The sequence below is a fragment of the Eucalyptus grandis genome, chromosome 8 (genome assembly GCF_016545825.1).
Source record: "Eucalyptus grandis isolate ANBG69807.140 chromosome 8, ASM1654582v1, whole genome shotgun sequence".
In the NCBI taxonomy this organism is placed as follows: domain Eukaryota; kingdom Viridiplantae; phylum Streptophyta; class Magnoliopsida; order Myrtales; family Myrtaceae; genus Eucalyptus; species Eucalyptus grandis.
The window spans coordinates 46,724,224-46,740,104 of NC_052619.1; the positions used below are offsets into that span (position 1 = coordinate 46,724,224).

Below are 15,881 nucleotides of genomic sequence, written 5' to 3' on the forward strand. Positions count from 1 at the left end.
CATTCTCCTCCTCTTCTTCTATCTTAAGCAACACAGTTACTCCCTATTACTCTTCTCTCCGCTGCAATTGAAAGTGCAACTGGGCCATTTGAATAAAACGGATGGCTGGTAAACTGGAAAACTGTGTCTTTTCACTCTTTTAAGAACTCCAACAAAAAGAGGGATCTCAATTGTTTTTCAGATAAACACCGGGCTTACAAGATATTGTCATTAACCTCGTGACTAATAAAGTGAGACACGAATTAGAATTTGTCCGAATAAATCACATGTTTCAATATCATCTAAACCATCAATTATGTGGATTTTGTCGTGATTAATAGTCCAAATGACTTCAATTCACATTATTTATGAAATTGTACAATATTTTTTGAAGAGTTTGCGAAGTTGATGAGCACCATTGGATGAGTTTCTAATTCTTTTATCCAAACGTAGAATTAGCCCAAAAAAAAAAAAAAATCATCATTACCTTCTATATAAATCGAATATGCCCTTTTGGCTCCCTTTAATAGGGGTGCCTATGATAGGAGTATGACTTTCTTCTCTTCATTCATCTTGTCTATCTTTGTACTCTACTAATGTAAATTTATGGAGATTTTTCTCACCTTTCTTCTGTTCTTCTATAACGATTGTTAGTGAATGCAATTCTGTTACTATGTCAATTGAAATTTTTAAAAAGTTTTTGACCAAATAATAAGCAGGATGTATGTATGAACCTGTGTCGCTCGGCAGAGTAAAGTAAAAAACTAGAGTGAATTCAAGGAATCTAAGAGTGCACAATACCGATAAAGCCGAAAGTGTCGTGTTGTCGCAAAGAAGACAGAATGTGTTGGTAAGAGCGACTGACGATACCCAACCATTTGGGTGACTGGAGAGTTAGAAATTGGTCCAGTCCTATTGCAAAAGACTATAGAAACACTAGTCCCAAGGATGACCCAGAACCAGCAAAAGATCAAGCTTAAGGTAGTCATACTCAAAACTCGTCGACATTAAAACTCCCAGACATAATGAAAAGACACAAATAGATCAGGATCGAAACTGCACCTAAACAGATGCCCGCAGAATTTTTCTCAACACTAGCTCTGATTAATAATATGAAGATGTCATCAAGAGTAAAATTTTATGAACATAGCATGCATTGCGTGAAGGATGATCCTCGACCAAATAAGGAGATCAAAATTGAAGCTAGGAAGCTTCTGCAGTTGTGGATGGATGTGTGGGTCATTATAAGACTTCAATCCTGTGCTTAGGCTACCCGAAATTTTCTCCAGTTTGGTATCGCCACCAGGAGTCCTGGGTATATTGTGATTCACTGTTGCATTGATCCCCTGAAGCTTTTACAGGATGTGCGATCATTACAGGGCAGTCAAAGGACGAGAAAGAATCGCGGATACGTGGAGAATGTACTGGGATGAATTGCTCTAAGGTAACTTTCTGCTTGTATCATCTGCTATAGCCTGTGAAAGCTCTGTTTCCACATGTTTGTCTTCTATCATTTGCTTTTCAGTCGGTTCATTCTCGTCAGGATTGGTATCTCCATCTTCTGGTTCTATCGAAACTGGCATGGAATTAGTCTTCTCCTTCTATGTATTCACCAAAGTCCTCAAATGCCTCAGCAGATATCTCATCCCAGAAACAATTTTCCATAACATCGGTCGCCTTGCCTTTACATTCCTTGTCAGCTGGGCAATCAAAGGCGCTTCAACTGTGCTTCCTACATCGTTGGTTATGGTTTCATGTCCAACAACCATTTCAGAGACATCCTTTGCCTCGGTCATTTCAGGTTGAATCTCGCACGGTTCATCTGAATGCTGACCGGGCCATCATCACACTTGTTATTTTCATTTACAAGTCTACTGTTTGTGAACTCAATTTCTTCCATGACAAGACCGCTTTGGTAAAGATTCCGATTCTCTAGTTCAAGACAATTGTATGAGTCTCAGAGTAATCAGTAAACCAGAGTCAACGACCAAAATTGTTGCTCTAACTTGATGGAAACAGGGTTTTTGTTTTTTTTTTTCTTGAAACGGGTTTTTGTTATTGGACACTTGTAGGTGTGGACATGTTTTTTTGCCAAAAAAGGATTTTTTTTTTTTTTTTTTTTTTTTTATCATGTTCTGCTGTCTCTTGGAATTTAGAGCTACATGTTTGAATCACACTGGAGAAACTGCGAGTGGCTTGACTTCCAAGCAATTTCGTGATCCATTTATTCTATTTTCTTCTGTCAGGGCCCTAGCAGGTGGGGAGAGAAGTACTATGTGTTAAGAAAACCTAGTAAAATATTTTGAAACCGACAAAACTATCAATGATTTATATCGATCTTGACAAATGCAAGAATTTTTGCATTTCAAGTAATATTCCCATTAAACGGACATTTGGAATGATTAGTGAAAAGATTCTAAATGACTAGAAAAATCTCTAGGAGTTCATATAAACTTGAAAATATCAAGATTTTAAGTCTATAGAATCTACACATTATCGTTGTTAAAGTTTCTCGAAAAGAATAGTCTAATATAACCGGGAAGCTAGTCAAAACCAATGTTTGGATATCAACAGAAGCCTACATAAGCTGGATATGGATATTACCAGCAACGTACTATGAAAGTTGAACATGAGCAAAGGCCTGGTGAAAGTCTGATATCATAATGGGAGAGCTAGATATAACTAGTGACTGAGAACATTAGTAGAACACTTATACTACCGGCAACTTTACAATCTTCTCACGATCTTCAAGATTATTATTTCGAGATATTTTATATCATCCTTTAAAAGTTTGTGATCTTGTATCGATCTTGTATCAATCTCTAACTTATAATATTTTGATTTTCTATCAACTTTAAAGATTATCTTTGCGAAATGTTCTATCCGGATGTCTTGATTGATTGAGAATACTTTCATCATTTTTATAATATTAAATTTAAAAAAAATTATATATTTTTATTAAATTATGTCTCGAGTTTGAGTCTAATATCCGATTCATACAAAACATTTACGTGCCAAAATGAGAAAGAACGTCCGGGGAGCATTTGATGAGAAATGGTGCGTGATAGGAGCCGAAAGGATCCAACCTAGATATGAGCTTCGTTGGAAATGAAGGCCACAATCTAGGTGTTGACTTTTATGCACACGCTTCTCATTTGTCAGCATGAAATCACTGTGAAGAGTTGATCGTCCGAATTCTTCAACCTCATTAAATGCGTGCACATGGCCCCATAGAAATTGGTGAGCACTTGCTGCTTCATAAGCCTATCTTGTAGGCGCCGAATCCTCTCTCTCTTCTTGGTCATCTTTTGGGGACCTCTTCTGTCTTTCTGTGGATAAACGAGGAAAGAGGGAAGGCAGAAGCTATGCTCCTCCTCGTGCCAGTGCATGATGGTCACAAGCCATCATTAATTGCATGGAGACGCATGCTTTGAAGATCGGCACCGTGTTGACATTTGTGGAGTACAATTTTGTTTTGTTTCCTTCCCTTCCACCGATAAAAGGAGAGAGAGCTTCTGAGGACGAAGCAGCTAGGGGTGTACAACTAGACCGAATTTACCCAGTTCCCGATTCAGCCCACCCGAAAAATAGGATCGGGAATCAGTTCCGATTGAAATCGGTCTGAGAACCGGTTTCCAAAATTCAAGCCCTGTTTGAACCGGTCCGGAAACCAGTTTCAAGAGATTACCACCTGAAACCGGATCGATCGGACCGGTTCGGGAACCGGTTTTTAAGGCAGCCCAACAATTCAAAAGGACCAAAACCCTAATTTGTTCTCAGTGTTTTTTTTTTTTAACGAGCTCCTCCCGACTATTTCTTTCTTTACCCCTCACACCCGCAGACTTCACAGTTCACGGCGTTTTCCTTTGTCGCGCCATCGCCAGATCCAGCTCCCCATTGCGCTGCTTCCTCATCTGCGTTCATCTACTCCCTCATCGCACCATCGCCAGCTCCTCGTCGCTCTATTTCATCCATCGCCGGCTTCCTCATCTGTAAGCTCACAAATTTCCTCGTTTTTTCCAAAATTTTCTTTCAAATTGAAGCTGGGTTCTTCTCGTTTTCTAAAATTCGTGGCATGGGTTTGAGGGCGGTGGATGTAGAAATGTGGAATGTGGTTGTGGTGGTATTGGCTTCATGGGTTTTCTGTACTTCTGTGACAGCCTCCGTGTCTTATGATGCTAAGGCCATTAAAATTAATGGGCAGAGAAGGATCCTCATTTCTGGGTCCATTCACTGCCCCAGAAGCACTCCTGAGGTAGCTCCTTTCTTTCTTTCTTTCTTTCTTTCTTTCTTTCCTTATTTTTAGGTTGAATGTGTCTCCATTTTCGGCTGAATGATCTTTCCGCCCCCCAACTTTTCGCTATCATGCTGGAAATGGGCCTCTCTATATTGCGCTTTTTATCACTACAGCATCTTTTTTCTTATCTTAGCAAAAAGCTGCTTTATTTAAAAAAAAAAAAAAAAGGCTCTTTTTTTGCTTGTCAGCTTAAGAATTTGTTTCTAGCAAATTTATGGCCTTCAACTTTGCTTGGTTGCAGATGTGGCCAAATCTCATTCGGAAGGCAAAAGAAGGAGGTTTGGATGTCATTCAGACTTATGTTTTCTGGAATGGCCACCAGCCTTCACCTGGCAAAGTAACAGAACTAGTCCATCATTTTTCTTTTTATTATTTAGGCTACTTATAAAAGTTAAAAAAAAGGTTTAATTCTGATTAAATTTGCTTTATTTTGCTTCAGTACAACTTTGAGGGAAACTATGATCTCGTGAAATTTGTCAAGCTCGTGCAACAAGCAGGCCTCTACGTCCATCTCAGAGTCGGGCCTTATGTCTGCACTGAGTGGAATTTCAGGTAATGTAGATGATTTATCCTAGTCCTAGAAATAGAAGAAAGTTTCTATTTTCATGTGAGGTTTTTGTCAAGTCTTTTCTAAACTTGTTTCTGCTTCCAGTGGGTTCCCTGTTTGGCTGAAATACGTCCCTGGTATTAGTTTCAGAACAGATAATGGACTATTCAAGGTTAGACATTTTTTATTATCTTCATATTTCTTCCTCTTAAAAACAAATTTGTTATATTTACTAAAAAATTTCTTGCCATCTTGAAGTATTACGTGCAAAAGTTCACAACAAAGATTGTCAACATGATGAAAGCAGAACGGCTGTTTGAGTCGCAGGGCGGATCGATAATCTTGTCCCAGGTTCATGATTCACTGTTCCAATGACATTGCTTGTTAATCATTGGATGAAAAAATTTACTTATGTTAAGTGACAGTCAATGTTAGCGGGACCCATAACATTGCTTCCTACTGGAAATTGACTGTTGCTTCCTTTGGCCTTGTGCTCTCGAAAGCCTGTAGATTTTTGCACTACTTTGTTGAATTAACATTGCTTTCCTCCGCATAAAATGTTGTCTTTACTTGGAATAAACCTCTTATTGAATAGACCATTGTGCAGGTCCACCCTAAATAATAATATACATTTTTTATGATAGAAAAGAATGAAATTACCTTTGGCAATTAACCTATCAATCCGTCTATATACTTTTGTACCAGAATTTGCCCATAAAAGGAGGGTGGGTCGGGTATCAAACCTTCTTTTAATAGTCTCTCAACCAATGCTGATCGAGATTTTAAACGCTTTATCTTACATATGAGTGCTGTACATGAATTTTTATGCAAAACATGTTCTAATATAAACAGAGTTAACCCGGTTTCTAAACCAGAAAAATAGGGTGGGTCGGGTACATGGTCCAATCCAGTTTTGGACCTGTTTATAACGGGGTTGGAGTACGAGTCCGAACTCTACCCACCCTGGACCCGATCACCCTAGAAGCAGCAGCGAGAGGAAAGAGCTCGAGAGAGTGAGAGGCGTGAGCTCGGAGAGGTTTGTGCGGAGTCGAATCCATCGAGTTGAGTTGTTAAACACCATGGGTATCGTGTATAAAGTAGGGCTGGAAAACACTCGAGAGCATGAGTGATTGTAATATTGTAATTCTCTGATTTATAGTTGATTATTTTACTGGCTCTCCTTGTGGATGTAGGTTTCGACATTTGGACTTAACCACGTAAATTTTTGGTATCTTTTTATTGTTCCTCATTTTATTTCTGTCGATTTCTATAGCTCCCGATATAATTGCAAAATTCCGATTTGCTTCCGCTGTTTCACCAATTAACAACACTTTTTATTGTCTTTTGTGAGCCTCATATTATAATCTTTTTAGAAGTGTTGGTAGTGTAATGGTTCGCACTCAGATGTGAGATAGTAAGATCTATTTGCTTGGACATAAGCAGCACTAGTTTTGAGAAGATGTGCTTAAATACAAGAGCATTTACTATTGTAACTTCTCAACAATTAACTAGTGGAATCCAACTAATAAATTATCAATTTGGGAGAGTGGATATAAACTTATATCAAGCCGAACCACTATAAGCTCAAAGTGCATTATTTTCTATCTCTCTGCTCATATTCATTTATCACTTGATAGAAGCACAGTATCAAAACAATATTTGTATCAATATTTTGTTTTCCTTGATCATGCTTATATTTAACTTGGCACCTTCAATCCTGCGATATTTTGTCAAGTTTATTGAAAATGCCTAGTCACTCCTTTTTAGGTGTTACTGTTAACTGACATCACGATGGACACCGTGGCCACATCAAATACACTGACCAATGGGCAGAGAGGCGACGAGTGGTCGAAACAAATGGGATGAGAATTTCGATCCTAATGAGCACGGTTAAAGCCAGGGGAGACATGTTGGGAAGGCAAGCATGGAGAGAGATGGAACCGCACCTGGGGCGAACAGCAGCGGGGAGCATTAGGATACGCATGTTCTGGAAGAAACGTGGTCTGAGAGATTCCCACACTTCGGGTTTTATTTCACTGTTATGATAACTCGGTCCAGGTTAGGGAAGTCCGCAAGCCACATGAGATGTCCTAATCAATTATAAATCCTCCCTAAGTGCCTTCTCAATAGACTTTTCGGCGGCAGCTGAGAACTCTCATGCACATGGCCAACTTCCAGACAGCAAAATATGTGTATTTGCCAACTCAAGATCCTGTGTTTGAGCATCACTGTATTAATATATTCAATAATTTTGTAGCAGCAATAGTGCTACAGATCCAGATCGTATTCCTATACATTGATTTGATGCACAAAGCATTCATTATACCTACTAAACTGGGCTTTGTTTAGATTGACCTTAACAATTGTATATCTCGAAACCTCGGAGGTCAAGGATGTCTTTTGGACAATATTGTAGATCTTTTTTTGCGAAGCCTGTTTTTGTAGGCATGATGAAGAACCGTATGCTCTAGCTGCTCTTAGCTTTCCATTCACATTCTATAAAGTATAACAATGGATACTTACCTATGTCAGCTTAAGCATCCTTCATCAGGGAGTGAAAAGAGAACAGGGAAGTGGAGGATGTTTCGGTTGCTAAGCCTGTGATCGAAAAGTGATATAAATGGTTCATAAATTTTAAGTAGTGTGCAATTTGTCTATGAGCTTTTAATTTATTTAATTTTATATCCGAACTTTGGTTCAATATTCAATATGATCCTTGAACCTATTATTTTGTTCATTGTAGTTCTTAAACTTTTTACACTTATTCAATTTAGTCCTTGAATTACACGAAAATATTCAATATTATCTCCGATCTTAAATTAATGGAATGACTACATTAAATATTTTTATATAGTTCATAAAGTATATGGAATATGTACTAAAAATTCAAAAATCACATTGAATAAATTAAAATTTCATGGATCATATTTAAAGTCTATGGACAACATTACACGTTGGATCAAAATTTTCATGGACTATTTATGTTATTATCCTGTTCATGATCACGGAAAAAAGAGCCCTCACGTGACGGCAAAGGACTAGTCAAATTTCTTCCGCGGCAAAACAAATTAGGTCACTTAAATAAATATATTTATATTTGAATAAAAAAAACATAGAACCTTCTTTAGTCTCGAAAAAGGGAGAAAACAGGGAGACAATCAGAGACTCGAACGCGTAGAGGGGAAAGGCCAAGTCAACTTCCTTCGTTTGGAGCGTTCACACGTGTTGACGCCAGGCCACATCCATCAGGTTTTTTGACCACGAACGCACGCGCACGTGAAAGACCTCGTCCTCGTCCTCGTCCTCGTCCTCGTCCCGCAGTTGGTCGCGCGCACGGTCCGATTCCAAACATTGATATATTCCACGCGCTATTCTCGAATCATGTATAATCTTTTCTTCTTGTTTTTTTTTCTTTTTCTTTTTCTCTTTTCTTTCTGTTTTAGCAAAATCATGATCGCCAAGTTTGAACCTTGATATCGTCCTTGAATTTCATTACTTATCGAATTAATCTCGAACCATCTGCTCAGACAAAAAAAGCTATCTCGCTCCTCTTTCATGATCAAAAAAACCTATATCGTAAGATAGATTCATCATTCGCATGATATTGTTATTGACTTCATGATGAATCAAGCAAAACACAAGTCACAATTCATCAGAATAATTTACGTATGGAACTATTTACACTTTAGCTTTGATGAATGTTGTGATCCTCTTCTAATGCGTGTCAATTCATTAAAGCCAAATCCCGCAGGATTTAGAGTGGAGAGTATCCTTTTTGTTGTATTCACCTCCGATTGGAGCATGAGCCAAATCTTGGCTTACACTAGAAACCTTAGAGCTGTGCTCCTTGAACTAGATCGAAGTCAAGATCACTAAGTTCATGGAAATTCACTCCACACGAAACCTTATTCAGGCAAGTCTTGCACCGCATTTTGGAAAACGGAGGGCACCACTTTCAATTAAGCCCAATCGCAAGTCTGATGAGCCACAAACCCGCTTAGAACCTGCCCAGGTTTGATGGAGCCCGAGCTAATCCCGTCTTGCTGGCATGGTCGTCAAATATGTTTTCGGGACTAGCGTGTCTAGGCAATTTTTTAGACCCAATATCAAGGCTCCACCCGAGCTACCTCATTGATCATCGCTCCATCCAATGTAGTCGTGTAGGAGATAACTACATATTTTTGCCATCAAAGGGTACGCAATCGTGTTGAAAATTTCCTATAATATGGGCTTACATTAATTAATTGATTTTCTATTTTAAATAATCGGGTTAATGGATATTTCAATATTTGTTAAACCTTAGAGTGATCTTATTGAATTGGGTATTGACACATATTGATAACTGGCCTAATTAAGCAGCAAAGTGTAGATAATTGTGTTTAACTGAAACTCATAATGGGAAAGGTCTAGTTAACACGCTATTAATTAGAGTTTACTAGGTCCCCTCTCTAGCCTATAAAATAATAGATTATACTTATCAGTTGCTTTAATCCTATTGAAAACTGCTATACTAAAATATGTCATAGAGAAAAAGATATAGTATTCTGATAAATCACTAACTATCAGATTGATCTACTTTTCTTCAAGAGAAGTAATGGCTCAAACATGTACACTTTAATTTCGTTGTGTTTATTGATCTCGGTATTTTACAATCATATATGGATCTGTTTCTTCTTGATTGATTAGTTGTTTATGTGAATAAATTTTCTACAAATCGCCCCAAGAATTTAGGGCTACAGCAATGAAACTTTTTGGCAATGAAAAGAATACTGCCGCCATAGATACCCTACAACGACGAAAAACAAACTTAGGCGCCATCTTTCGGCCAATGACGGCGAGACGGCATTTCGTCGCCATTGAGGGACCAACCACGGCTAAAAAATTCATTGCCATAGTCATTGTAGACTAGAACAGACCTCAGGCGCTGTAGCATTAAGAACCAAAGGAATTATATTTCCGTCATCGTTGCATTGATAAATATCGACGAAATCTTATTTTTTATATATGAGACTAGGAACTTACCAGACGCGGTGGACCTAATATTTCGTCGCTATCGCTTCTATAAAGCGCGACGAAAGTAGATTTCTTGTCGGACTGTGGTCACGACATGATGCGACGAAAGCAAATTTGGCTGCTGTTCTTTTTTATTATTTTGAGCAATAGCGACGAATTTTTATTTTCCGCGTTGCCTTTTGTCAAAGCAAACGCGACGAAATGAATTTTTTTAGCCACCTTCGATCAGGGAAAAAAACGAGCCTATGGTGACGAAACTTAATATTCTAGTCGCCACGAATCAGCGAGCTTTTCGTGACGAAATCTTTGATGATGAAAATGTATCTCCACCGCCATAAAATAAGTTTTTTTTTTCTTTTTCTAATGCATCTTTGAGGGTCGGATCTGAAAAGTATTCCAGATCTATAGCAAAGACGGATGGATTACCTATTCATTAGAAGAGGCAATTAGGGATAGCATGGTCCAGGTTAGGCTAGACCGGCATCTAACTCAGGACTAATTTGCATAGTGTTAGTTCCCAATTTTTGGAATCGATGGGCAACTCTATTGAGATCGGGACCAAAGATCAGACCAACTCTATTGGTCAAGTTTGAATTCAGGGTCAACTTGGGACTAACTAATTATTTTTATTTTATTTTTTGTATTTCTTAAAAGGACAAATATACTATTTCAAATTATGTATCCATTAACAATGTGACATTGAGTAACCAAACTATAAACATCAATACATATCAAATATAAATATAATATAAGGTAATAACAAAGATTTACACTTACTAAAAGCAACAAACCATATAAACAAACACACAAGGCGGGGGAATAGAGGCGAGCACTAGGCAAGCGTCAAGATGAGAGAGGCGAGCTACAAGGCGAGTGGTGAGCAAGGTGAGCAAGTGAGTGAGACCAAGGCGTGCGAGCGAGGCCAAGTTGAGAGAAGAGAGTTTCTTATTTTTCTTTTTTCTTTTTTTGGTCAAATGAGGGCTAAGTTTCTTTCTACTTTCTAATTTACACAACAAACTAATTACGAAGAAAACAGAGGAGGAGACGATAGAATTTAGAGTAGACAAAAGCATATAATATATAATATAAATTATATACCGGACCAACCCTAAACTCTCGGGACTAAGGATGAACCGCACAGTGCAAGGTCTAGGGATTTCAAGACCAAAAACAAACCCAATCTCCCTAGGAGTTGGACTAGATTGGCTGTGTAAGGCCACCTTGGATCGATGCTCAACCCTAAGGGCAATTGCCCCACTTGCTTTGGTTGATATACATTGACAATGTTTTTTTCATTATTATTATTAAAAGAAAATTTTATTTATTACTCAAAAAAAAAAAATACATGAGATATACATACACTTTGTTAGAAAGCTAATCAAAGTAAAGCAAAGAACAAAATACCATAATCAAAGCCAAATTCAAAGGACAAGGAGGATTTACATATCACCAGTAAGGTCAAACACATACTCTTTCCACAAAAATAGATTTGTCCGGCAAAATAATCGATGGTCAATCATTGGCTCTCATATCTTCATTGGTGATGAGTATATACTAGAAATTCATTCACCCGTAACTATGGCATTACTAATTTACAGTGCATGCCTAGGTTCGATTTCCTCTATACTATTGTCATATAGAGACAACCAAAACAAGTTGAATATACACATTCTAACATTTGGAAGAGCAAGTTTTCATTATTCAGCGAAATGTTAGAATTCCTGTGATTACCATTGAAGCTAGAGACCAAGTATCTCTACACAAACAAAGCATAGAGGTATCAATCTACGAAAGTATATTTATTAAACTCTTATATCTAGATCAAGAGAGGATAACTGCCAAATCTATAATTAAATTGAGAAAGTTCAAATTCTCATATTTAAAACTAGATTGGGAGAAGAGAACTCTCATATTTAAACCAGGAGAGAAAAAAGAAAAGAACAAAAAAAACACAAACAAAACCAATAAAGAAGGAGGGGAGGGGAGGCAAGCTCAACCTTCCCTAACTGAAGGTTGAAGAAGACAATGAGAAAGAAGAAAGATGGAGAGAAAAAAACTTTTCGGCTCCCTTATTCAGCATTGTTCACAAGTTGGCTCCATCAAATGTTGAAATATGGACATTTAAAGAATCAATTGTACACATAGACACATGCAATCAAGTTTAACATTATGAATGGTAACTTACCTATCTAATAACTAAGCATTAAACTAAAGAATTTATGCTTAAAACCAATATCCTTGGCACAACTCGACTTGTGCAATAAGTTTGCGCTACCGCACAAAATTTTTGGATCCGCGCCTTGCCTACAGAATACTACCTAAACCATTAGTTATTCATCGTAAGTTCAATGTTATTGATAGTCGGGATGACTTTGATTTATATGATTCATAAAACCATACAATATTTTTCCACTTCAGCTACCCAACTTAAGCAAATTGTACCACTTTTTTAGGGAAAAAAAGAAAGGGCCTCAAGCACCCTTATTTTCTCAAATAAGGGATCAAAGTGAATCTTTTTTTTTTAAATAAGAGCCTGAAGTGGTTTTGGTTGTTTCAATTAAGGACTTAAAGTGGCCATAATTGTTTCAAATTAGAGCCTTATCTTACTTATTACCGGCCAGCTAAATTTTCCAATCAGTCAAGGGTGTCTTCGTCTAAATCTTTTTTTTCTCTTTTCTTCTTTTTCTTTTCCAGCATTGGCCGACATTTGTTGGCAAAGGCTGGCGAGGGCTCAACGACCCTCGCTAGCTGCTGGTAAGGGTTGGTGAGGGCCTACAAGCACTTGTCGACAGTGGGTGAGGGCTTGCAAACCCTCACCAGTCGCAAGCAAGGCCACCCTTGCCTAGGACCTTGCCTAGGGCCAGCGAGGCTCGATGACCATCGCCGACAGTAGGCAAGGGCTAGTGAGCTCTTGTTGGTCGCAGGTGAAGGCTTGTAGGCCAATCCTCCACACATCTGGCAAGGACTTGCAGGCCTTCACCAACCTATACTAATAGCTAGAGAGGTCGGTGAGCCCTCGCCGATCATCGACAAAGCCAACCTTGCCAGTTAGCGAGGGCCGACCTCGCTGCAAAGCTACCCCTCGCTTGTGGACGGCGAGGGCAATTCTAACCCAACCCTCTACAAGCATTGCCCATGGTCAGCTGGCCACCAACGAAGAAGGAAGAAGAAAAATAAGGAAAGACAGAGAAAATGTCATAATGTCATTTTATTTTAAACAAACATAATCACTTAATGCTCTTATTTGAAATAAAATTTATTTTAGGCCTTTATTTGAGGATGTGATGGCACTTCAAGCTCTTATTTTAAAATAAGATTAATTTTGGGCTATTTTTTAAGAAAATGAGGACAACTGGAGCCCCTTTTTTTGAAAATTTCCCTTTTTCTTATATATTTAGTAATGATCTGGACATGATTTGACAGGAGATTAATCAACGTTCAGACCCATGCCTTCTCTAGAAGCGTTCCCCGTTCAAGAATCCCAAATAAAATGGATATAATCAAAAGGATTCGAATAAACAATTAAATGATTGATTAATCACTCAACGCTCTCCCAACCTACTTATACCAAATACTACTCTCGATTCATTTGACTCAATTTGAGATCCTATACCATCCGTTTTCACACTATCTTTGCCTCACATAAGCAATGATGAGCAACAAATCGAGTCAATCTCGCCCCCTTCAATTGAATTCGTCATTTTGGCAAAAATTAAAAAGAAGGGTAAGGGGGTCGTGCCACTTTCTCTTTGGTTTGATGCGACTTTTGGTTTTTTTTTTTTTTTTCTTTAACGTCTAAAATTTGAAATTAGACTAAAGTTGAACACGTCCAAATGTTTCGGAAATACGGGGCTAATTAATACCACTGGAATTCTTAAATCCATATATCCAGTCACACATTACTTCAAAACTCATTTTCGCGTTGTAAACTATCACAAACACTCGTGGAAAATCTATCATTTGTCGGTTAATGCCTAGTTTCCCCTTTAAAATTGCTGACATGAAAATTCACATGGCTAAGGAGACTCATTTGATGTGAATCCAACATGAAAGTTCAGCATAAATGGCTCTATAAGCAACATTTTAGTTCGGCAGTCAAATTTGAAGAAGATAAAGTTCCTATATTTTTTTTTTATGCACGATTTCTTTGAGTTTTTTTTTTTTTCAAGGAGAAATTGAAAACCTAAACTTTCCTTTTGGCTTGCCTTGAAGGCCAAACCCCATGCCTTCTAGATTAGCAATAACTAAATATTCAAAGTTGGAAAAAGGCTGTCTTTGACAAAACCACGCGTGAGGTACGCAACCTTAAAAGTACAAAAGTAGCCCAATACAACATGAAAAAAACTAAAAAATCAACTATCCGTCCGTACGATAATATGGTCAGACGCGTTGTTATTCAGCTACTGTATTAAGATACGGAAAATCCTGCAAATGCAAGCAATCTAAGTTGTTGTATGTTTACTCTGGATTTCTGGTGACTTATCGTAAAGGCACTATTGAAAAAATTTAAAGAAATTTTATGTTTGCGTGATCTCACTTATGAGTCATCATGACAATCCTTCCTGAGGAAGATGAGCTTATCACAACAGCCTTTTTGCCATCTCAACATGAAGAGTGCCCTCTCCCAAGATGGCTGATTGGAAGCGTACCATGCTTCAAGCTTCTTAATCCTGCGTGTTCTTCTAGATACTGGGGGTGAGTATTACTTTTCAGACAGTTGAGACAACATGCCTATATGTTATTGACCTTTATAATGCACAGTAAGGGCGCAAAAACTCTAAAAATCTCCAAAAAGAATGACAAATTGCTTCAACAAAAACTCAAAATGGTTAACGCAGTGATCACGTGCAGAAATATCGAATCAATCACGTTGTGATTCATTTGCAGGCGTGTAGGGAAGAGACTGATGAACTCAGAAAAGATCGAAAGATTTGGGGTTGAGTTTGGCCTTTGAGAGAGGGAGTGAGGAGTGTGTGCCGTTTTCTCTATTCAAATAACCTTACCCAAACCAACCAAACCGAATAGTGTTTTCGGTTCCAGTCCTATACAGTTCAGGTTACCATAAACATTCTTCCTTCTTGTTCGGTTTGGGTCGGATTCTAGGAAACCCAACCCAACCCAACCAGACTCGAACCAAATTGAACTAAACCGTTAACACTCCTAATAGGGACAACAGAAGAGTCTTATGTGGCTATGTAGTAGGCTATCGATGTCACTACAAACAAATTAAAGACCAACATCGAGAGAAGGATATCAATAGTTAATAACAATAAGAATGATAATAATAACAATAATAGAAAGACACAAGGTTCAATGTCTGCACTTGGTGTACACTCACCCAGTGCACCATCCCTTCGGGATTGCTTAAGAGATATTTGTGTAATAACTAAATATTTTGACGCATTTCAATATATCATGATGAAGAGTATATGATCATCTTAGATAATAAGGTAAACATAATATCAATTGCAATCAATCAAGGATGTGCATGATTAAAGAAGATACATATATGCCCCCAACGGATATAGAGAATTTACGGTAAATATCATAATGTCGCTAACAACACAATTCATAATCATGTCTTGAATATATGCTGGAGTCCACAATCAAACGTCGGTCCAAATATTTCTTTGAATTCCCCATTTCTCCATTCTATCCGCAATCCATTAGAAAAGTTACAGTTTTCAATAGAAGGGGTTTGAAACATTTGAAACGAGTACAATGGAATTTATTTGTTGATTTTTCTAATTTCCATCACATTCAAAGACTTTCGAAGACCACATTTTTTATGATCGCTTTTTCGGGAGACAAAGTCCTCGTAAAAGGAGCTGTCATCATGCCATCATGGTCAGAGAGAGACGGTGGCCTTTTTTATGGCAAGGGCCTTGCCTCAATACCCAAAATGAAATCTTGTCAAGTTTGACATCCGACTCATCAACAAATGCAGCATGCATTCCCCAGTACTCTTCTGTTTTCATTGACTTTCCGCATATATAAACCAACACAACGTGGGCTTGGGGGTATACAATTCATTTTCCTCTTCTC

The 15,881-nt window shown here is 38.0% G+C and overlaps 1 protein-coding gene across 2 annotated transcripts; it reads left to right on the forward strand.

The window, feature by feature from the left end:
* Window positions 1-4,022: 4,022 nt before the first annotated feature.
* Window positions 4,023-7,214, forward strand: LOC104414745 (beta-galactosidase 1-like). Of its 2 annotated transcripts, XM_018862007.2 has the most exons (7): window positions 4,024-4,234; window positions 4,518-4,613; window positions 4,716-4,828; window positions 4,929-4,995; window positions 5,082-5,174; window positions 6,017-6,051; window positions 6,591-7,214. In XM_018862007.2, exons 1-7 carry the CDS (start codon window positions 4,055-4,057, stop codon window positions 6,601-6,603), a joined length of 597 nt encoding a protein of 198 aa, XP_018717552.1. In that variant the 5' UTR covers window positions 4,024-4,054; the 3' UTR covers window positions 6,604-7,214. The 2 variants fall into 2 exon arrangements, with proteins under 2 accessions (XP_018717551.1, XP_018717552.1); XM_018862006.2 differs by lacking the exon at window positions 6,017-6,051 and having other exon boundaries at window positions 4,023-4,234.
* Window positions 7,215-15,881: the final 8,667 nt, after the last annotated feature.